This window comes from Sorex fumeus, unplaced genomic scaffold (assembly GCF_029834395.1).
Source record: "Sorex fumeus unplaced genomic scaffold, SorFum_2.1 ptg000043l, whole genome shotgun sequence".
NCBI lineage: Eukaryota > Metazoa > Chordata > Mammalia > Eulipotyphla > Soricidae > Sorex > Sorex fumeus.
This window is the reverse complement of record NW_026606100.1, coordinates 32,028,028-32,051,729: the sequence shown is the minus strand read 5'-3', so window position 1 is coordinate 32,051,729 and position 23,702 is coordinate 32,028,028. Positions and strand designations below refer to the sequence as shown.

General features: G+C 47.4%; 1 protein-coding gene across 1 annotated transcript; it reads right to left on the bottom strand.

The window, feature by feature from the left end:
• Positions 1 to 2,242: 2,242 nt before the first annotated feature.
• LOC130029830 (arsenite methyltransferase-like) lies at positions 2,243 to 22,821 on the bottom strand. The gene is given in 12 exon segments (XM_056120853.1): positions 2,243 to 2,414; positions 4,921 to 5,055; positions 10,342 to 10,484; positions 10,764 to 10,895; positions 14,618 to 14,699; positions 16,607 to 16,676; positions 19,441 to 19,577; positions 20,607 to 20,729; positions 20,731 to 20,761; positions 22,356 to 22,483; positions 22,673 to 22,713; positions 22,803 to 22,821. Coding segments are annotated over 12 exon segments (1,131 nt in total). The 5' UTR covers positions 22,804 to 22,821; the 3' UTR covers positions 2,243 to 2,306.
• Between the last annotated feature and the right edge of the window lie 881 nt (positions 22,822 to 23,702).

Below are 23,702 nucleotides of genomic sequence, written 5' to 3'. Positions count from 1 at the left end.
ACATCTGGAGAGGTTTCCCCCCACCACCACCAAAACATATTTTACCTAACTCTTTTCCTAAGCTGGTTAAGGTTTTACTACATAGTGACTGTGACGTCATTCATCCATATGGGCAAAGTGAGATCAGACACTTTTGCTTTTCATAGTTTTTTTCATTAGAAAAATATATTTGGTTTAAAAAAAACAAAAAAGTCCATGACCTCAACTACACTCTTCCTCAGTTTGGTTTGGCAACCTTTTGGCCTGTTCACATGATTTCAGAAGGAGCTTGGTTGAATGAGTAAACATGTAATAAATCAAAAGGTGCTACCAGTTCTGAAGAGAGATGTTCTACCCAATATTTCTAAGGTCTTTAGACCCCTGGCTGGCCCATGGCACTTCTCCTTGGCCCCTTGGGCCGCTGAGCCAGGATGCCTGTTCTGACCCTTTGGTGCTGGTGGTGCAGTTACAACTACTGCTTTCTACCCTTGATCTTGCCAAAATGAAGCTGCAATCTGAGGTACAGTACATCAACATATAAGGCAGGATTTTTCCAACCCATTGGCAATCATCTAATTTTAAATGCCTGCACAGGGAACTCTCGGAGAGCCCAGCAAGCTACCGAGAGTATCTCGCCCGCACAGCAAAGCCTGGCAAGCTACTTGTGACATATTCGATATGCCAAACACAGTAACAATTGTCACAATAGAGACGCTACTGGGCCCGCTCGAGCAAATCGATGAATAACGGAAGTACAGTGACAGTGACAGCACAGGGAACTCATGGATGGAAATGGTTATGAGGTATGTAAAACAGTGAACAGAGCCGATGTCTGACATAGAGAATTTGCTTCAGAACCAAAGCAATGTCTTCCAAACACTGCCTCCAGCTATGACCAATGCAGACCACGGGGATGTCACCTTGTCACCTCCAACAAGGAAAAGGGTTTCTGTTCCTACAACTGTATACTCCTCGACACCATCTAAGCCTGTGAATCAGAAATTAGGCCTCATACTCCACTCTGGAGTTAGTTCTAAATGGCTTTGTTCACTGTTGCTCTGAGTTCCACCACTAGAACAAATATTTTGAGGCCCAGATGGAGTGGGTATAAAAATTTTTATTGATATTATATTGTTTCAGTCCCATAATAAAAGGTATTTTGCCTTCTTTCAAAAAATTGGGGAGGTTTAGAAGCTTACATTTTATTTTTAAATGTTTTAAATTTATTTTTAATTGAATCACAGTGATATACACAGTTACAAGGCTGTTCATGATTGGGTTTCAGTCATACAATATTCCAACCTTCGCCAGTGTACATTTCCCACCACTACCGATGTCTCCAGTTTCCCTCACGTCACTGCGACCCCCTATCTCTATAGCAGGCATTCTCTCTCTCTCTCTCTCTCGCTCTCTCTATCTATCTATCTATCTATCTTTTCTCTCTATCTTGCCTCTCTCCTCTCTCCATCATCTCTCCTCTCTCCTTTTCGGTTTGCAATTCAAATATGAAATGTTATCAAGTATATCCCTTTACATACTAATCTTTTATGCAATTCAATTTCACTTTCACCTCAATACACTGTAGCTTCTGAAATTAAAATCAATGGACAGCACATCTTATTATCTCGCTCTTACTTTAGACAACCCAGCAGGCTACCGAATGTATCCTACCCATATGGCAAAGTCTGGCAAACTCCCTGTGGCATACCCAGTATGCCAAATACCAGTAACAATGATGGGTCTCATTCTCCTAACCCTGAAAGAGCATTTCTCAGGGCTAGGACAAAGGAGACGTTACTGGTGCCTGCTCGAAGCAATCGACGAACAACAGGATGATCATGATCGTGATCGGACAGCACTTATTTCAATTTATCTTTAATTAATTTTCTTTATCTCTGTGGATGTTATAGCAATATGGAGCTGAGTCATCAGTGATTATTGTAGTTCTGTTGGTGTGTGCAGCCTCCATAAAAACAAATTCACAGAATAAACAGAATCCAAAAAAAAAAAAACCACCAAAGTGTTCCTTTTTTGATCACTAGGTGGCACCAAACCTCTAAATTAATTTAAAAAAAAAAAAGAAAAACTTTCCTAAATTTTATTTTAGGCCACTTGCTTTATTTTTTATTTATTTATTTATTTTTGGGCCACTTGCTTTAGACCCTTCAATAAATGCCTTCTAAAAGTCTTTCATTTATATTGATCAGTGATCTGGAATACCACAGCCTTGGGCCACTGCTTCTTGTCTTTGCTCTAGGGAAGATCCAATTAGGCTTGACAGCTTAGCCCTCTGCCTCCTAACCACCGTCTTCTGATCACCTGGAGTTTCAGCAGCTTGTCTTGGCGCCACAGCAACTGCCGGCCACATTGGCAGAACATCTGGGCTTTTGTTTGTCAGATTCTTCTGCAAGTTTGAATGGGTCCGAAATTAAATCCTGTCAAAAGACAAACCCAAAGGAACAGACAAGTTAAAGGTGTTTAGAGGTACCTGGACCCTAATATTTCCTTTTGATTGAGGGTGTTGACCTAGAAGAGAGATAGAAACAATTGTATAATTCCATGGATTCCTAGGACCACCAGTTCTCTCTTTATAGAGGTGGACAACTTCCTGGTGATTCTAATCAAATTATTACTATTCTCAAGATCAACGACATGTTTTTTTTTTAATGTTGTTTTTGGTCTATACCCAGCTGTGCCTAGGACTTATTCCCGGCTCTACACTCAGGACTTACTCCTAGTGGATTCAGGGACCATATGGGTTGCCAGGAATCGAGACCAGGTTAGTCTCATACAAATCAAGCACCCTCCCTGCTGTACTGTTATCATTCTGGCCCCACTCAATGACATTTTAAACTTTTGTCTCGAGGCTGGGGTCAAACCCAGTAAAGCATGTACTCCACCATTGAACTAGCCCCCAGATACTTATGTTGATTTGTTTCAGTTTGGGGACTACACCCAGCAGTCCTGAGAGGCTACTCCAAGCTCAGTGCTAGGGATTCATTCCCAGGGGTGCTTAGGGAAGCAAGAGGTGCCTGGGATTGAACCCAAGACTCCCACTTGCAAAGCACATACCCCAGCCCTTTGAGCTACCTCCTAGGCTCTCCCAGAGGAAAGATGCTTTTAAACTCTTACTGGATCAGAGAAGTTGATTTCACTGTTTTATTTTGTGAGATTCCTACTTATGTATATGCATTTGGGGGCGGGGGGAATTAGCTACATTCAGCTGTGCTCAGGACTTACTTCTGTCTCTGTGCTCAAGCATAACTCCTGGTAGTGATCAGAAGACCATCTGTGGTGCCAGGGATGGAACCAACGTCAAACAAGATCAGTCATGTACAAGCGCTTTGACCTGTACTATCTCCATGGACACTTAAATGGACTTTTCGCCCTTTTGGAACAGAGATGCTGGAGGGCTGAGATGTTGGCATCCCATTTGGTTCCCCCAGCATAGCCAGGAGTAATTGTTGAGTGCAGAGTCAGGCAGTAACCCCTGAGCATCCCTGGGTATAACCCAACAAAAAACGGGTACATCCTGCTGTCAGGTCACTATTAGCAAAGACTAACATGCCATGCTGAGATGCCAACAACAGCCAAAGAGATCTCAGGGTAGAGGGAAGGGAAGAAGCTGCAGGATGGAAGAGGTGAAGAGGAGAAAAACAAGAGGAAAACATAGAAGAAAAATAACAGAAGGACTCTCCCACAAGCCCAGTGACAGTGGAGCTGCTGACGGGCGAGGCAGAGCCTCTCTTTCCTCCAGCGGAGGGCAGGGTGGGTGAGGGCACCCAGCCTTGCACCCAGCTGCCTGCCTGGGTCTCGGGCTTATCACAGAGGCCTTCAGTGATAAAGCTAAGAGGCTCTGCCCCAAAGTGCAGGGCTAGAGTTCTAGGACACACAGCTGTGCATCCTCCTTCACTCCTCCTTCAGTCTCCCAGATACCCACTTCAGAAACTTGGAGCAGAGCTAGACACTGGCACACAGGAAAGAAAGGAAGCCGGGAGATAAGCCAGCTCTCGTTTCCAACCTCAGGCCTCAGCAGGAGCGAGAGGAGCAAAGTGACACGAGAAAACGGCCTTCGAGAAAGAAGCCCCCTTGTTCATGAGCTTCCGGGTTTTGAGACTGGCCACCCTGGGAAAACTGGGGTTGGGGAACTTTTCCAGCCTAGTTTGGGGAATCCAGCCCTCTGAGGAAAGTTGGGTGTGTACCCCAAACAATAAAATAATAATAAATAATAAATGTATTTAATTTGTATATTTTTTCAAAGCTACCTCTTACTCTTTTCTGTTTTTAAATGCCATTGCGGGAACGAAAAGAGTACAGTGGTTAGGGCACACAGCCTGGCACATAGTCGATCCAGGTTCAACCTCCAGCATCCCATATGGTTCCCCAAGTACCTCCAGGAGTATTTCTTGAGTGCAAAGCCTGCAGTACCCCTGGACATTGCTGGGTATGGTCCTCCCTCAAACCCTCCCACCTTTCAAAAAAAACACCATTGAGTGCCAGGGGGTCAGTACTGCATTTGCCTTGCATGTAGCGGACCCAGGTTTGATCTCTGGTCCTACATTTGGTCCCTGATCCCTCGAGGAATGAGTGATCCCTGAACAGAGAGGCAGAAGTAAGCCTGAGTACTGCTGGGTGTGGCCCCCAAACCAAAACAATAAAAATGGCCTTGGGGACATACTGAAAGTCACAGAATTATTTCTGAGGAAATCCCCCTAGACACATCAGAATTGAAAGGGTCGCAGATGCCCTGAGGTCCACGCAGGAAGCCCTTGGTTAGAAATCTCTGACTGATCAGCATTCAAAAAGTGCAGTGATGAAATTAATTCAAATCCCGTTTTAGATGCAGAGAGGAGAGAAAGGAAGTCATGGTGACTAATGAGCGAAGTGGTGTCAGCTGACTTGTTTGCTGCAGCGGCAGCCCGTGTAGAAAGTCACACCAACCTCAGACTGCGGACCACAGCTGCCTCCACATGTTGCTGGCTTCACTCCCGTTGGTTTGACCTGGAACTCTGGGGCAAATCTCGAGTTCTTCAAGATGGTTGCAGTGTGTCCATCCACCTCCACCACCTCCCCTGCCTAAGGAACAGGTAGGGGAGGGAGCAAGGTTGGTGGCTGGTTCATTCTATTTGGATTTGCAGTTTGGGGGCCAGACCTGGTGGTGCTCTGAGAGGACTCAGAGAACCATGTGGTACAGGAACCAAAGCCCAGCCTCCCACATACAACACATGTGCTCAGCCCTTCCACTCGACTCCTTTTGCTTTTTTGTTGTTGTTGTTGTTTGTTTGTTTGTTTGTTTTTGCTTTTGGGGTCACACCCAGTGATGCACAGGGGTTACTCCTGGCTTTACACTCAGGAATTACTCCCGGCAGTGCTCGGGGGACCATATGGGATACTGGGAATCGAACCCGGGTCGGCCGCGTCCAAGACAATCACCCTACCCGCTGTGCTATCACTCCAGCCCCTCCTTTTGTTTTTAAAATGGAGGTCACAACCAGAAGTTCAACGTGTCTCTGTGTGCTGGGTAGAGGGAGGGTAGAGAGGAGGAGTAGGAATACCACATGGTACCAAGCACCAAACTCTCTCCACAGCTCAATTAATTGATTTTGATTTCCATTTTCAAATTATTTTGGTGTTCGGGACACGCCCAGCTGTGTTCAGGGATCCCTCCTAGCCATTCTTAAGGTACTACATGTGGGATGGGCCGCGAGCAAGGCAAGAACTTTAATCCCTGGACTAGCTCCCTACCCCCTTAATTTATGTATTTAAAACTTAAACTTTAGGGGCTGGAGCAATAGCACAGCGGGAAGGGAATTTGCCTTGCATGCGGCCAACTGGGGTTTGATTCCCAGCATCCCATATGGTCCCCTGAACACGGCCAGGAGTAATTCTTGAGCACAGAGCCAGGAGTAACCCCTGTACATTGCCGGGTGTGACCCAAAAAAGCAAAAAATAAATAAAAAATAAAAAAACCCTTAAACTTTGGGGCCAGGAAAATCGATATGCTATTTGAGCCAAAAAAAAAAAAAGAAGAAGAAGAAGAAGAAGAAGTAGAAGAAGAAAAGACAAATAGTAGATCCTTCCACCTTCAGGACAAATAATAACCATATAGTCTATTCATTTAGTTCCCAATAAGCAGGAATGTTTATTAAAAGTATGTATAGGAGGGGTTTTTTGTTTGTTTGTTTGTTTTGACCACACCCAAGGGTGCTCAGCACTTACTCCCGGTTCTGTGCTCAGGGATGACTCCAGATGGAGTTGGGGGAACCAAAAGGGGTGCTGGGGAACTGAACCTGAATATGCCGCATGCAAGGCGAGCACCCTACCTGCTGGACCATCTCTCCGGTCCCTGTTATAGTAACGGCTATAGAAAGGCTGAAGAACAGGCATCATTGTTCCCTCTCTTACAATGGTACACGTTGCACCTCAGAGAATTTTGGTCATTCATTCATTTACTCAAATATGGGCTGGAGTGACAGTCCAGAGGGCAGGGTACTTGCCTTGCATGCAGTCAAACCAGGTTCAATCCCCAGCATCCCATATAGTCCCCCGAGCACGCTAGGAGTGATTCCTGAGTGCAGAGCCATGACCACAGTTAGGTGTGGCCCAAAATAGTAAGCAACCAAGTCCGAATTTGAACTCGGATATCAGATTCTAAAGCATGTACATTTTCATATTGATAAAAGCAAAAAAGATGTGAAAGTAACCATTTGTGTCATCATTAAACCCCTTAGTTGCATGGCACACTGTAGCACTGTAGCACTGTCCTCCCGTTGTTCATCCATTAGCTCGAGCAGGCCCAGTAACGTCTCCATTGTGAGACACTGTTTTTGGCATATCAAATATGTCACGGGTAGCTTGCCAGGCTTTGCCATGCGGGTGAGATACTCTCGGTAGCTTGCCAGGCTCTCTGAGAGGGGCGGAGGAATCGAACCCGGCTCGGTTGGGCTGGCTGTGCACAAGGCAAACACCCCACCTCTATGCTATCGCTCCAGCCGCTTAATCACTTAATCACTTAACTTCCCGTTAGTCGTCGATTTGCTCGAGCGGGCGCCAGTAACGTCTCCATTTGTCCCTGTCGCGTGCTAGTGTAGCCCAATGGCATCTGTTCGCTCCGGGAACATGAAGGGCCTCAAACCGATCGTTCATGATCTTGACGAAGAAGTCTGACCATCTGGTAGGTGGGCGGCCACACGGTCTCTTGACATCCCGTGGAATCCAATCAGTAACAGCTCTAGTCCAACGGTCGTCTTTAAATCTCATTACGTGACCAGCCCATCTGATTTTCGACACCTTGGCAAATGAGACAGCGTCCCTGATCCTTGATCGTCGACGGATGTCAGAACTCCGGATTCATTCTCTCATTTGAGTGAAACGTGATATTCCAAGCATAGCTCTTTCTATTCTTCTTTGGGAGACCTGAATGGCGTTCTCATCCTGTTTGCGTAGGGCCCAGGTCTCTGAGGCATATGTTAATGCAGGAAGAACAGTGGAATCAAAGAGATGTGCCCGGAGCCGGAGGTTCTTCGTCCTCTTAGCTATTTCTTCGACGTTCTTGAAGGCGTTCCAAGTCACTCTCTTCCTCCTGCGCAGCTCGGGTGCCAGGTCATTTGTCATGTTGACCTCTCGACCTAGGTACACATAGCTGTTGCATTCGGAGATGGTCGTTCCATTGAGAGCGAATGGGGCATCAGGAACAAGGCTGTTTCTCATAAACATTGTCTTAGTGAGATTCAGCTGTAGTCCTACCTTTCCACACTCACGGTCAAAGTCGGCCAGCATTTGTGCCGCTTGGCTGATGTTTGGTGTTATTAAAACAATGTCATCAGCAAAGCGGAGGTGGTGTAGTTGCCGACCATCTATCTTCACTCCCATTCCTTCCCATTCCAGTCGTCGCATGATGTTCTCGAGGGTGGCACTGAAGAGTTTCGGTGAAATGGTATCACCCTGCCGCACCCCTCTCTTGACATCAACGATCACTTCTTTGTAGAATGGTGAGATCCTGGTAGTGAATCCACAATACAGCTCACGGAGGATCCTGATGTATTGGGCTTGAATGCCCTGATTGGCTAGGGCTTCAATGACCGCTTCCGTCTCAACAGAATCAAAGGCCTTCTTTAAATCAATGAACGTTAAGCAGAGCAGCATCTTGAACTCCCGAGAAACCTCAATGAGCTTGGTTATCGTGTGGATATGGTCTATGGTGCTGAATCCTTTGCGGAACCCTGCTTGCTCGCATGGTTGTCCTTCATCTAGTGTTCTGCCAATCCTATTCAGGATGACTCGAGTGAACAACTTATAGATGACAGACAATAGGCAGATCGGGTGATAGTTGCCAATGTCATGGATGTCTCCCTTCTTGAACAGTAGTACGGTCCTGCTGGTTTTCCATTGGGACGGAACCTTGCATTCAGACAGGTAGCGAGTGAAGAGCCGAGCCAGTGTATTGATGAGTACTGACGGCAGGTTCTTCAGGTGTTCAGGTCTGACCTTGTCTGGGCCGGGTGCTGTTTGTTTCTTTACCGACGAAATGGCGTGTCGGATTTCGGAAGGGAGAACATTGGGAACGACATACCCATCCTGTGGAATTTAGTATGTCGGCAAGTGGACATGGCTATCGAAGAGATTTGAGTAGAAGTCATGGATAATCTTCTCCATTGCCGTTCTGGAGGATGTGATGGATCCATCAGGACATCGGAGGGCAGTCATCTTGGTCTTATAATTGGCGAAGGACAGGCGGGCATTACGAATACTTTTCCCGGCTTCTGCTGCATCTACCAGTACTTCTGCTCTTCTCTCTTTGAGGTCTTCCTTGATCGCATCTCTGCACTGCTTTGCAAGCTCGGACGTTAGCTTGCGGTTGCCTGAGGCATGCGCCAAACCACGCTGGCGAATTAGCTCAAGAGTTTTCGAAGATAGGCGACTTTTTGTGGCTATCTCTCTCTTGGCGTTCCTTGCGCATTCATGGAGGTGCTGAACCAGTCGATCGTATTCCTCGTCAATGTTGTCAACAATGGCATCTTCCCATGTTGCTGCAATAGTACCAAAGAGTTCCAGCCACTAAACAACTGAAATGTGGTTGTGTGATACCAATTTTTTTCTATCCTCGGTAATTCCATTAAACTCATGCTTCTGCAGAGCTGGCAATACAGAATGGGAGTCAAAGTAGTTACCTTACATGAAATTGGCCTGAGTTCCATCCCCAGCACCCTCATAAGATCCCCTGTGTACCTCCAAGAATGATCCCTGAGCACAGAGCCAGGAATAACCCTGGAGCATCAACAGGTGTGGTCCCAAAAAAGAAACAAAACACAATTCCAAAAATATTAACTGGTGCTTCTCAAAGTACACTACTTGAATATGATCAAAGAATAGTGGTTTAAAAGGGGGGGAGCAGGAGGAAAAGGGTGCTGTCCCTCTGCCTGCTCCCCCTAGGTGGCTCAGTGGCCACCATCCTCCAGAGGCCATTGGACAGTCAGGCTTCGACCCGCAGTGACGAAACTTGTTGGGCCTCACAGGACGGGGGTGGAGCCGGTCCTCTCATCCCCACCCCAACGAGACCCCAAGTCATCATCCATGAAGGGCCTTTCTGGCTCCTGATCAAGCTGCTTAATGGCCATGATCCCAGAGACTCAGGAGCAAATCTCGGAACCCAGCAGCTTTTGGCAGAAATCCCTCCAGATTTAAGTGTTAAAATTTCGGAATATCAAAATCACGTGGCCACTACTGCCGTCACATGACATCATATGCTATTCATAACCAGCAATAGAAAACAAATTGTCTACTGTTGCCCTTTCAGCAGATCTGAGTGTTGGGGTAAAATCTCAAATAATAATGGTGGGTCTGGTGTCAAAATATTGAATGTGATCAAAGTAGAGAGAGTAATGTGGAAATCATCTGCCCCACAGGTAGGGGGAGGGTGTGGGATGGGGGTATACTGGGGTTGTTGAGGGTGGAGAATGGGCACTGGTGAAGGTGCGGGTGTTTCATTGTATGACCGAGACTTATACCCAAAAGCTTGTAACTGCTCTCACGGTGATTCAATAAATAAAATTATAAAAAAAATTTTTAAAAAAGAGGGGGAGGAAGAATTGTGGTTATGTTTTGTTCCTGAGCTGTACATGCAGAAGGACTTAGGATAACATAGCATAATGGAGGCATAAGTATAATATACTAACAGTTCAGTAAAGGTACATGAACTTACCCATGTACAAACCAGAGAAATAAGAAGCATTGCAAAGCGAAGGCTAAGAGTCCCAGTCTATGGAGCAAGGCTCAAAGTAGAAAGAACAGCACAAGTCAGGCTGGTGATGTGGGACGGGAGGAAAAGGAGGAGAGACAGAGGTCCTGGAAATTCTTACTTACCTTAAATGTGAAATTTGCATCAAAGATTAGTTCCTTTTCATACCCCTTGATTCCACCATTGTAAATCACTTGACATCTCTGCATTGCTTCTGTCTTTGGCAGTTTAAAGAGACGATATGTCGCAGAGACAAAACGACAGTCACCTGAAAACAAAATTTAGTCAAGAACCCTGCGCTTCCTCTACTGTGGGCCTACTCAGTGACCAAGAGTGCTGGCAGTGTAGAGATGGCTTTCACAGGCAGCAACTGCTTTAGCTCTATTAGGTGATTAACTTTGAAGGCTTTTATTAAATCCCAAATCTGAGAGGTTTGGTCCCAGAACCAAACCACGATTTCCAGGGGACAGGAAGCTCAGAGTCAGTCGCTCAGTAGACCCTCACTGGTCTCTGAATACAAGCAGTCTCATCGCCAATTATGGCTTACCAACCACGCTTTCCAGTTCCTTGTTTTGAATTGTAATAATGCTGGCAGTGACCAGACGTGGAGGGCAGAATCCAACTTTTTGGGCAAGGATGGCAAGGTCCTTCCAGTACAAAGCACCACCCAAGCACTCTCCTGAAAGAAAAAAAGGAAAAAGAAAAAGAAATAAAAAACATGGGTTCATGCCCAATTCAATCAGCTTAATCAATGGCCAAATAGATAGCTGTACTTTTACCAAAAAAAGTACTCTTAAAAAAAAGAAGAAGAAGAAAAAAAACATGGGCTGGGTATTAGCTCACACATCACAGCATCTGCCTGGCATATGCAAGCCCCGAAGTTTGATCCCTGGTACCGGGCCACTCCCTGTCCCCCCGCACTACCCACTGTGGCCCCTATTTATTTTGGCTTGTGGGACATATCTGGTGGTCCTAAAGGGTTACTCCCAGCTCTGTGTTTGAGAGCTGCTCCTGGTGATCCTCAGGGGACCCTGTGGTGCCAGAGATTGAACCGAGGTCTTCCAAAAGCAAAGCCTGCATTCCCTCTGATCCCTCTCTCTGGGCCTGGGGCCTCTATTCAAAACAAAACCAGAACATTGGTCCAAGAAAGAGAAGAACCTTGGTGTATCCCTGAGATCTAGAAAGTTACAATTAAACCATAGGCCAAGATATGACTTGGTTCACATGTGAGGTCCTAGGATTAGTCCTTAGCACCAAAATCAATAGACTAATAATAATCAATAAAACTAGATAAGCCAGCTAATAGCCCACAGGAAACATTCTTTTGTTTTGGGGCCACATCCAGCAGTGCTCAGGGCTTCCTCCTAGCTCTGTACTCAGAAATTACTCCTGGCAGCACTCAAGGGGACCATTTGGGATGCTGGGGAATTGAACTCAGGTCAACCATATGCAAGGCCATTGCCCTACCCACTCTGCTATTTCTCCAGCCCCTCCGCAGAAAACATTCTTCAGAACAGCTATGAAGGTATCACTTTCACCTATCTGTGATCATAATATTCAGGCAGTTTTGAGGCACACAGAGAAAAGCACTGTTATGTTAGTAAACGGGAAAAAGAAGCACACACCCACAAAACTATCCCTTAGCTCAGATTAATCTCACAATGATCTGCTCTTGGACACTCCTACTCATGTTCATGAGCATTTTATAGTTTTTTGATTTCTTTTTATTCCCGTTGTTTTGAGGTTGGGGGGTGTTTATTTGTTCTTCGGGGGGAGGAGGCCACACGTGGTGATGCTGAGGGGTTACTCTGGCTCTGCATTCAGAAACTACTCCTAGCTGAGTGCTCAAGGACCATATGAGATGCTCAAGATGGAACCTGGGTCAGCAACGTGCAAGGCAAGCACCGTACCTGCTGTCCTATTGTTCTGGTCCTAGTTCTTTTTATTTCTTACATCAATAAATCAGAAGCAAGTTCAGTGATCACCAGGGAACAAATGGTCTGATAAAGCCTAGTGCAGGGCCAAAGGAACAGCACATACATTGGTGCGTGTGTTTGCCTTACACGCGGCTGACCCGGGTTTGATCCCCAACATCATATACAGTCCCCTGAGCAACATCATGAATGAACCCTGAGTGCAGAACCAGCAGTATAACCTTTGGTATGGCCGGAAAAATAAAAGGGAAAAAAGAACAAAAGAGAAAAGAAAGAAAAATTTTAAAAGGTCTGGTGCAAATATCTACCACATCTATCACAAGTATTTAAAGATATTTCAAGAGCCAGAAGGTAGCGGTAGAACACTAGCCTTGTATGGCTCAGGCTCTGGTTTGGATCTTCCGCACCAAAATATGATAATTATTTATATGCTTACATAAGATATTTGGGGTGGGGGTCAGTGTTACAGCAATAATCTTTTTTTTTTAATGTAGGAGTATTGCTAATTTATTCAGCCACTGATTAAGCTGACCGATGCAGGCATGAACTCCACATTACTTTTTTTTATAATTTTATTTATTTATTTATTTTTTAATTTTTATTAGTGAGACACCATGAGGTATAGTTGTAGACTTACAAATTTTTCTGCTTGGGTTTCAATTATACAATGATCAAATACCCATCCCTCCACCAATGCCCATTTCCCACCACCACGGATCCCAGTATCCCTCCCACCCCCACCCCCCTATCCCACCCTACCTCTGTGACAGGGCATTCCCTTTTGTTCTCTCTCTCCTATTGAGTGTTGTGGTTTGCAAAAAAGGCATTGAGTGGCAATCATGTTTGGTCTATAGTCTACTTTCAGCATGCTTCTCCCATCCTGGGAGGATCCTCCCAACACCTTTTTTTTTTTTTTTTGGTGCTCCCTTCTCTATCTGAGCTCCCTTTTCCCCTAGCATGTGTGGTTGGCCTCCAAGCCATGGAGCAGATATTCTGGTACTAATCCTGGCCACTCTTGTGTGTTAGTCTCCTATTTTGTTACTTTATGTTCCCCAGATGAGTGCAATCTTTCTATGTAATTCCCTCTCTTTCTGACTCATTTCGCTTAGCATGATACTTTCCATGTAGTACCACTTGTATGTAAATTTCATGACTTCATCTTTTCTAACAGCTACATAGTACTCCATTGTGTAGATGTACCAAAGTTTCTTTAACCAGTCATCTCTTCTCAGGCACTAAGATTATTTCCAGATTCTGGCTATTGTAAAAAGTGCTGCATCCACATTACTTTTTTTCAGTTTTTTATTTTCATAAACTCGTTCACAATAATTGTTCACACTCAACATTTCAACACCAATCTCACCACCATTACACCTTCCTACCACCATTATTTCAAATTTTGCCACCACACAAGCCTGATTCATAGACAGATGCTAAACAATTTATTTTGTATTGGTTGTTATGAATAGTATGAGACATGTGGCCGCAAAAGCGGCTGAGCACTCCTGGAATTCTGAAATTTTTTAAATATTTGGGGTCCGGAGGCATCTCTGCAGCTTGCTGCTTTCCTCCAAGATTCATTTGTGAGTCTCTGAATCATGGCTGTTAATGTGCTTAAATGGTGTCCAGAGACAGTTCTGCGGCTGACTGCCTAGGAACCGGAAGGGCAGGGAGATAGGGGAAGATCACCTATACCAGACTCCGTGAAGCCTAGAGTTTTCAGTCACTGATCCTACATACCTGGGTTTTTCAGCAGATTCATTCTCATGCATTGGGGGGCTTAGGACAAACCTGTGAAGGTCAGCCATGAGTATGGCAGTGATTGCGTTCTGGAGATTTGCAGCTATTGGGGTTCATTTGGGGCGGGGGGAGGAACACACCTACCCTGCCCTAATATGCCTGGTGAAATCAGCCTGATGCAGGATGGGATACAGCAATAATTTTGCAGGCACTACCCTACATGCTAAATTTGACCCCTTGCATCACAAAAATGTACATGATTTCTGGCACAGTGCAGCTAATGTTTGTAACCTCCAGCTCACAGTGAAAATCAAGACTCCTGCAAGAGTCACACAGCAACCAGGGCAGCTTTTCTTTTTTTTCTTTCTTTCTTTCTTTCTTTCTTTCTTAAACTATTTATCTTCTTTCCTTGCCTTGGTAAATTGTTGTAGCATTGACCAGGGATCTCATACACACACATGCACACACGTGCACACACACACTTTCTTGGGGCTGTTTTATTATGCTCCTGTGGCTGCCATTTTATTATGCACACTTCACAGATTAGAGAACAATAATTCAAAATGATGTATTCCACAGACTGAGGTCATCCAGTTTGGAGTGCCCAGGAAGGCACGGGAACCTCCAGACCTTGCTCTGGGGTGCCCCTCCCCACCAAGGGCAGCGGAATGGAGCCATTGCCTGAGTGAGTCACAGCCTTGCAACCAAACCACATGAACAGACCTACCCCATAGCACTTTGTGGGTCCTGATGGTCTCCGGCAAGTCAAGGCTGGCGTAGACATCACTGAAATAGAGCTCCCCACCGGGCTGCAATGCAGACGGACAGAGTTAGACTCTGCATGAATAAAGGGACAAACACAGATGCTGTGCTGCAGCTGAGCAAAGTGTAACGACGACCCAACAGGGAGCGAGGCAGCCTGTCCCCCTGTCAGAGCAGATGAAGAGGAGGAAGAGCATTGAGGAGCTGAGGGGTTAAGGCATTTGACTTGCTCATGGCTGGCCGGGGTGTACCACCAAAGAAGTGATCCCTGAGCACAGAACCAGGAGTAAGCCCTGAGCACTGCTGGGTGTCAGTCAAAAAAGAGAAAACAAAGCAAACCAACAAGCAACAACAGAAAAACAGAAATAAGAAATTTCTAATACAACCACATCAAAGTAGAACAAAGATAGAAAAGAAACAGTTGCTGAAGCCCTGAGCCGCCAGGCAGGCAGGTAAGTCAGATCTCAGAAGGGAAACTCCTAGGGGCTGGAAGTGGATCGGTGAGGTAAAGTGACTAATGGTTCCTCTGAGACTGAATGGTACTTGGCTTTAAGAGGAGGAAGAGATCTTTAAAGCTGGGGGCAGGAGAGCGGCGGAGGCTACGTGCCTGCTTTACAGGCATAAAGTGAGGAGTTTGAGCTCCGACATCACTGCACCAGCACCACAAGTGTGCGACCAACCCCTTCCCATCATCTCAACACCCACACAAAAAAGGAGGAAGTAATGACATTGAAACAAAGTAATTACATTAAAAATTGAAAGCAAATTGGGTTTCCAAGTCTTTCACAACTCTGACATTAAGGGTTTTGTTTTGGGTTTTGGGTCACACCCAGAGATGCTCAGGGTGCGAGCTTTCAGCTCTGTGCTCAGAGATCCCTCCTGGTGGGCTCTGAGGACCATATGAGATGCTGGCAATTGAACCCAGGTCGCCTGCGCACTATGATGCCCTATTTCTCTGGCCCCTAAGGTATATGTTTTTAATAAAACAACTTTTGAGTATGTCTCCTTAGTTTACATTTATTTTTGGTACGGGTCACTCCTGGTGGTGTTTGGAGGATCACGCAGCACTTGCACTTGAATCTGGGACTCCTGCAGGCAAAGTATGTGCTCCAGCCCTTTGCATCATCTCTCTAGTAAGTATGTTTCCTACATAAAGAACTAGTGTACATGGGCTGGAGAGACTGCAGAACGGGTTTGGCATTTGCCTTTCATGAGGAAGAAGGAAGGAAGGAAGGAAGGAAGGAAGGAAGGAAGGAAGGGAGGGAGGGAGGGAGAGAGGGAGGGAGGGAAGGAGGGAGGAAGGAAGGAAGGAAGGAAGGAAGGAAGGAAGGAAGGAAGGAAGGAAGGAGCAGCCGTGTGGAACAGGAGCTGGAAATGTGCACTCACAGTGTTTGGTGAAGAGTTTATTCATCAGTGCAGCTCAACAGGCTGCAACTCAGGCCTTACATGTGGGAGGGACAGGTATCCCGAAGTGGTCCAGGAGCAACCACCCAGCACCCCAAGAAGACCCTGAGCACTAGTGGGGGTGTCCCAGAACAACAACAGTAGAAGCTGTTGTCAGCCTAGAGCTTCCTCCAGCACTGCGGAAGCTATTCAGGGAGCACTAAATTATGAGCCAGTAAAACAAGGCTTTAGATATATTCAATGATAATCCTGATTTTTGACATTTTTTTTAGTTTACAAGCTAAAGGGAAAAAACAAAAGAAAAAGAATCTGTAACTGGGCTATTGTTTGCTTTTGTTGTTTGATGTCAGGCTGTTGCTCAGGGTCCCAGGTAGTGCCAGGTGACCTCGCGCTCCAGCCCTTAGCGTGATCCCCGCCCGGTTTGGGTTTCGACTCAGCAGTTAAATCAAGGGTACGGGCGCTTAGCTCAAGCGCTAGAACATCAGAGTTGGGCCTGTTTGTTTGTCCAGGACCATTTTTAAGAACCGTTGATCCCCCAAGTCCTCCATACCTTGAGCACTCGATACACCTCCCGCAGCACTTGTTCTTTATCAGGCGAAAGGTTAATGACACCATTTGATCTAAAAAAGACCAGAGGTGAAGCCAGAGAGAGAACAGCAAGTAAGGCAATTGTCTTGCACAGGAGCGACCTGCACCCCAGCACCCTAAATGCTCTCCCAAGTCCTGTTAGTAGTGAGCCCTGAGTGCAGAACCAGGATAAGCCCTGAGTACAGCCACGTGAGTCCCATATCAAAAAAAGAAAAGACCACAGGACATGTCAAGCCCATCTGTGCATCACCCCAACATTTTCTGCTCCTTCCAGATCCTAAAGATGGCACCCACCACTTTACAAAGCCACCTCTTGCTACCTGGTCCCCAGCCTCAGCTTTTTCCCAGAGGGGAAGGGGTGAGCAGAGAATCTAATATCTCAATACACTGTAGCAAGTGCAGAAAAAGTCATCAGGTATTATTCTTTCTACCCAGGTGAGCCCCATGCCACAAAAGGCCACGTGCAAACTGAAGGCACAGGTGAGTGGCTAAGTTCCACTTCTGTAAGGCTGTCATGTGGTGGCGGATGGAAAATGGGAGCAAAGAAAAGACAAAACGTGAAAAAAAGGATACAAAAAATGTCATGCTGCGGGGACAGCCAACCCAGGTTTGATGACCAGCACCCCATTTGGTTCCCTGAGCCTGCCAGGGGTGATCACCTGCTACAGAGCCAGGTGTGGCATCAAAACCAAATAAATAAATGAAAGAGCAACAGGGAATAGTTGTGTTTTTTTTAATGTCATGCTGGGGTCAGAGTAATAGTATAGTAAGTTGGGGAGCTTGCCTTGCACGTGGCCAACCTGGGCTCGATACCGGCATCCTATACCATCCCCAGAGTGAGTGCAGAGCCAGGAGTTACTACTGAGATCACCGGGTGTGGCCAACTCCAAAATAAATATCATGCTGGGGGGCAAATAGTACAGCAGGTAAGGCCCTTGCCTCAATCACAGCTGACATGGGTTCAATTCCTAGCACCCCATACCATACCCTGAACCCCGCCTGAAGTGATCCTTGACCAATAGCCAGGAGAAAGGTCTGAGCACTGCCAGATGTGGAAAAAAAATCATACTGGTCCTTTGGACTCCCTGATTTATATTAAGTTTAAAATAAGTTCCCTAAGGATATTCGCCAAATACACATCCGATAAGGGGTTGACATCAAGGATATACAAAGTACTGGTTGAACTCCACAAAAAGAAAACATCCAACCCCATCAAAAAATGGGGAGATCAAATGAATAGAAACTTTCACAAAGAAGAAATTCGAATGGCTGAAAGGCACAGGAGAAAATGCTCAGATTAATGATGCAGATCAAAACCACAATAAGATATGACTTCACACCACAGAGACTGGCCCATATCCACAAGAACAAAAGCAACCGGTGCTGGCGCGGATGTGGTGAGAAAGGGACCCTACTTCAGTGCTGGCGGGAATGCTGACTGGTTCAGCACTTTTGGAAAACAGTATGGACGATCCTCAAAAAATTAGAAATTGAGCTCCCAATTGACCCAGCAATACCACTTCTGGGAATATACCCCGGAGAGGCAAAAAAGTATACCTGAAGTGACATCTGCAATTGTTTGCTCATTGCAGCACTCTTTACAATAGCCAGAATCTGGAAAAAACCTGAGTGCCTGAGAACAGATGACTGGTTAAAGAAACTTTGGTACATTTACACAATGGAGTACTGTGTAGCTGTTAGAAAAGTCATGAAAATAACATACAAGTGGTACTACATGGAAAGTATCATGTTAAGCGAAATGACTCAGGAAGAAAGGGACAGGCATAGAAAGATTGTATTCATCTGGGGAACATAAAGTAACAAAATAGGAGACTGACACCCAAGAATGGCTGAGATTAGTACCAGGAGGTTTGCTCCATGGCTTGGAGGCCAAGCACACATGCTAGGGGAAAAGGGAGCTCAGATAGAGAAGGGAGCACCAAATAAAGGGTGTTGGGAGGATCCTCCCAGGATGGGAGAAGCATGCTGAAAGTAGACTATAGACCAAACATGATTGTCACCCATTGCCTCTTTTGCAAACCACAACACCCAATAAGAGAGAGAGAACAAAGGGAATGCCCTGCCACAGAGGCAGGGTGAGATGGGGGGATGGGGAGGGATACTGGGATCCGTGGTGGTGGGAAATGGGCATTGGTGGAGGGATGGATATTTGATCATTGTATAATTGAAACCCAAGCACAAACATTTGTAAGTCTACAACTGTACCTCATGATGTTTCACTAATAAAAATTTAAAAATAAGTAAATAAAATAAAATAAGTTCCCTGGTTTTTCCACTCTGAAGAAACCCACGTTCTCTCTTGAACATGCCTATCTCTCTCTCTTTCTCCCTCTCTTAAAAATAAAACTAATTTGGGGCTGAAGCGATAGCACAGCAGGTAGGGCGTTTGCTTTGCACACAGCTGACCTGGGTTCGATTCCAAGCACCCCATATGGTCCCCTGAGCACCGCCAGGAGTAATTCCTGAGTGCAGAGCCAGGAGTAACCCCTGTGCATCGCCAGGTGTGACCCAGAAAGCAAAAAATAATTGAAAAATTTTTTAAAAAATAAAAAAATAAAACTAATTTACTTCACTAAAAATAACAGTTAATTAAATTCGGCCAGTTTCCCCTTGGCCCACTGTGTTCTCCAGCACTACAGTGCTCACCAGCTCCCTCCCACCAGCTTCCTGCCAAGTTTAGTTTTCACACCCTTGATGAGGCAATTCAGCAAAAAGTGGTGATGTCTGTGTGTTCAGTGAAAGTGAACTGATACCCACATCAGGATCAATACCTACACCACAATGTCGTGACTGTCTGCATCGATTCCAGCCTCCCCCAGCTTCTCTATGTAGCCAAGAACAAAAGTCACGTTGGGAGTCCGGAAGCCATATTTTTCCATGTGGTAGTCAACGTATTTCTTAGCCAATTCGACCTAAATGAAGAAAAACTGAGCTCATCATCAACATCTTAAAAATACACTATCGGGGGACTGGAGTAATAGTACCTTGGGTAGGGCTCTTGCCTAGCACAGAGATGACTGGGGTTGGATCCCCCCTACCCCATATGGTCCTCCCAAGCCCTGCCAGGAGTGATCCCTGAGCTCAGAGAGAGCCCTGAGTATGACCCAAAACCAAAACCAAAAAACACTATTGGGCGCAGGGGCTGGGGGAATCTTGGGGGAGTTGGGGATGGGGTCAGACCCTACAGTACTCAGGGATGTCTCTTGGCTCTGTGCTCAGGGGTCACCCCTGGCACTGCTTGGGGAACTATATGCAGTGCCAGGGATCAAACTGGGGTTTTCCACATTCAAGACAAATGCCTTAACGCCTGTACTCTCTAGCCCCCAATATACACTACCTTTTCCCTATAATATTCTCTATTATAAATGGAATATACTTCCTCCGGTTCTTTCTGGGTAGAATCATACCAGATTTTTTACTCTGGGCATATGGGATTTATTACAACCCTTGCCCACACACACTGAGACCAAATTCCCTGCTTGATACTTGGAATTTGCCTGATTTTCTTGGAACTTGTCCAAGAGAGCTCCAAACAGTTCCTCTTTGGATCTTCATATATCAGAGTAAACCTGCCTCTAGATTCACCCCAAAGAACGACTAACTGGGGGCTGGAGCAATAGCACAGCAGGTAGGGCGTTTGCCTTGCACGTGGCCAACTCAAGTTCGATACCCAGCATCCCATATGGTCCCCTGAGCACTGCCAGGAGTAATTCCTGAGTGCACAGCCAGGAGTAAACCCTGTGCATCACTGGGTATGACCCAAAAAGCAAAACAAAACAAAACAAACTAACTGTCCAAGTTCTCTGCCTCGAGGACAGGGAACATCAGTGGAACCAATGAGTAATCAGAAAGAGCAACTCTCATAAATTATCCTGAGTCAGAGCGGAAACAACTGTATCTACAGATGAAAGTGAGCTGCAGGGAATGCTTTCTTGCCTCACCTGGCCTTCGGTCATATCGATTCCAGTGACACGTCCTTTCTCACCAACCAGCTGGCTAAGGGCATAGCAATCTCTGCCACTTCCACTACCCAGGTCCAGAATCCAGCAGTTTTCCAAACGCACGCTCAGGCAGAACCAGACCACAGCCATAATACCTGAGGAAGCAAGGACACAGAGCTACATTTCTTTTCCCCACAAGAGACGAACTACAAGGTGTAGAACACCAAGTTTTGTTTGTTTGCCTCATTTCTAAACAAAGAAATTGCCTGGTGGTGCTCAGGGGCTACTTCCAGCTCAGTGCTTGGAGACCAGTCCTGGCAGTGCTCAGGGGACCTTGCCGAGCTGGGGACCTCAGGCCTGCTGTATGCAACGTGGCAGTAAGTTGCAGCCCCTGCGCCATCTCAGTCTCGGACCACCAAACCTTAGGTATCTTCCCTTTCTCCCTCCCTCCCTCCCACTTTCCCTCCTCCCATAGACCCTTAATTTCTCTTCAGTTGATTCATTTCCCCTTTAAACCAAAGGCTCCCTGAGGAATTAATGAGTGCGGAGCCAAGAGCAGCGGGAAAATGAAAAACGAAACAAAAAATCATCAGCTGATAAATCCTGAAGAAGAGAACATCAAGCTAGTCAGTGTTGCTCTGAGGAGTGAGTGTACCGTGTAGTAAAGTGTGTATGTGTTCGTGGGGGAGGGGTGGTGAGAGCACTGTTTGGGAGGCAGGCTACTCTCATCAGAGTTGAGGGCCAGGCTCCAGTTCTGGGTTGATTAAATGCAAAGCATGACCCTGCCCTCAGAGTCAACTATCAGCCTTTCTTTGAAAGTGGGGTGTGCAGGAGGATTACCCCATATCTTAGAGGCCAGCTGGGCATTCTAGGGGAAAGGGCAGCTCAGATAGAGAAGGGAGCACCAAATGGAGGGTGTTTGGAGGATCCTCCCAGGAGGAGAGATGCAGGTTGAAAGTAGACTGGACTGAACATGTTTGCCACTCAAAGCCTCTTTTGCAGACCACAACACCCAAAAGGACAGAGAGAACACAAGGGATTGCCCTGCCACAGAGGCAGGGTGAGATGGGAGGGATGGGGGTGGGAGGGATATTATCCATGGTGGTGGAAAATGGGCACTGGTGGAGGGATGGGTATTTGATCATTGTATAATCGAAACCCAAGCACAAAAAATTGTAAATCTACAACTGTACCTCATGGTGTTTCACTAAAAATAATTTTAAAAAAATATCTAAATGAAAAAAAAAGAAAGTGGGGTGTGTGTGTGTGTGTGTGTGTGTGTGTGTGTGTGTGTGTGTGTGTGTGTTTTGTGAGTACCATACGCGGTGCTGGGATGAACATCCACCAACTACACGCAAGGCAAGGCATTGCATTCCCCCTTCAGATCCAGGTGGAAATTCTCTCCCCACTCCCTGCCACCCACCCACCCCCACCACCGGTTTTTGTTGGGTCACACCACCTGGCGCTGCTCGGGGATTACTCCTGGCTCTACCCTCAGAAATGACTTCTGGTGCTCAGGGGACCATCTGGGATGCTGGGGGTCAAACCCGGGCTGCCTGCGGGCCAGGCAAGGAACCCTACCCGCTGTATACTCTCTCCAGCCCCTTCATCCAGGCTGAAGTGCTAAAGTTAGGTCAGGGCTGTGCCAGGTGTCTGCTGGGAGAGCCAGGGCACACCACTGGGTGGAGGCCCGGCAGCACTTCGGCGGCGGTGACGGCGGCGGCGGCTCTTCCAAGACAGGCGACTAACCTCAAGGTTACTTCCTCGTGCACATTCTGCAGCGCTTCTCGGATGTGCTTGGGCACCGGCCTGGCCGGGGTGACGCACGCGTTGGTCTGGAGATCCGCTGACTTCTTCAGCACCTTCCCGTAGTACGTCTGAGCCAGGGGTCGAGGCCAGGGAGTGGGGGGAGGGACAAGCCGGCGTCAGAAGCCTGCGGCCGGGCGCGGCCCCGCCCGGGCCCTGCCTGCGACCTCCGTCCCTGCGCCCCCGAGGAGTGAACAGAGTGTGGGGAGTGGGAGGCCAGCCCCGGCCCCCGCCCCCCATCCGAGCCCCGCGGCGCTCACCTTCACGGAATTCAGGATCTCGGCGTCTCGAGAGGCAGCCACTGCGGGGCAGAGGGACAAGGGGCAGGAAGGTGAGGGTTGAGCTGGGGCGGGGGGCCCGGGCGGCGGGGAGAGGGGGGCGCATACTTACTCTCCGCGTCCTTCGCCTTTCCCGCACTGGGACCCAATGGTGCTTATAGCGCCCGAAGCCCCGCCCGCGGCGGTGGCCAGACCTGGGCGGTGGCCTGACCCCTTCCCACCCCCACCCCCACCGCGGCTGGCGTGCGGGCGCGGCTCGGCATTGCCCATCGCCAGGTTCACGGTACCCGCTACGCCCCCATCCCCCACCTTGGTTCTGCCTCCGAGGAACCCCCAGGTCCAGCGCCTTTGGCCCGCCGCTTGTGGGATGCGTTTGACGCGCCCTGAAACTCGCCCTCTCCCAGGGCAAAGGGCTGTGCGTTCAAGACTCCTTCACCACTGTGCATGCTTGGCACTGGGCCCTGGACCCCCCCACCCCCCAAAGTGACTTCGAGGCCCCCAGCCGCCAAATGCCCTCCTTCCGGCCCTGCTGGTATAGCTCGGCAACATCCCGAAGAATCCGACGTGGCCATTCAGGGTCTGCTTTGCACTGTATCTAGGGAGGCGATTTCGCTCACTGCTTTGGGGGTGGGGGGGAAGCGGGGCGCAAGACGCCCCCAGAGGCGCCAGGAAGGCTGGCAGCGGGGCAAGCTGTTAATGCCAGGGCAGGAGGAGGCAGTGCTACTTCCCTTCCCACTTCCTTCTTCCTCTTGTGGCTTTTTCTTTTTTCTTTTTTCGGCCTTTGAGTCGCATTTGCAGTGCTCAGGGCATAACCCCCGATTCCACGCTCAGGGATCCCTCCTCCCTCCTGGTGGAAATCCGGGACCATATAGATGCGGTGCCCGGGTGGCCACAATTGCACCACAAGCAAGGGACCCGGCTGTGCCATCACTCTACCCACACCACGCCGCCCTCCACTCTATATTTTAACTTCTGTCAATTTTTGGATTTTAGAGTTCGCCCTTGCATCTCA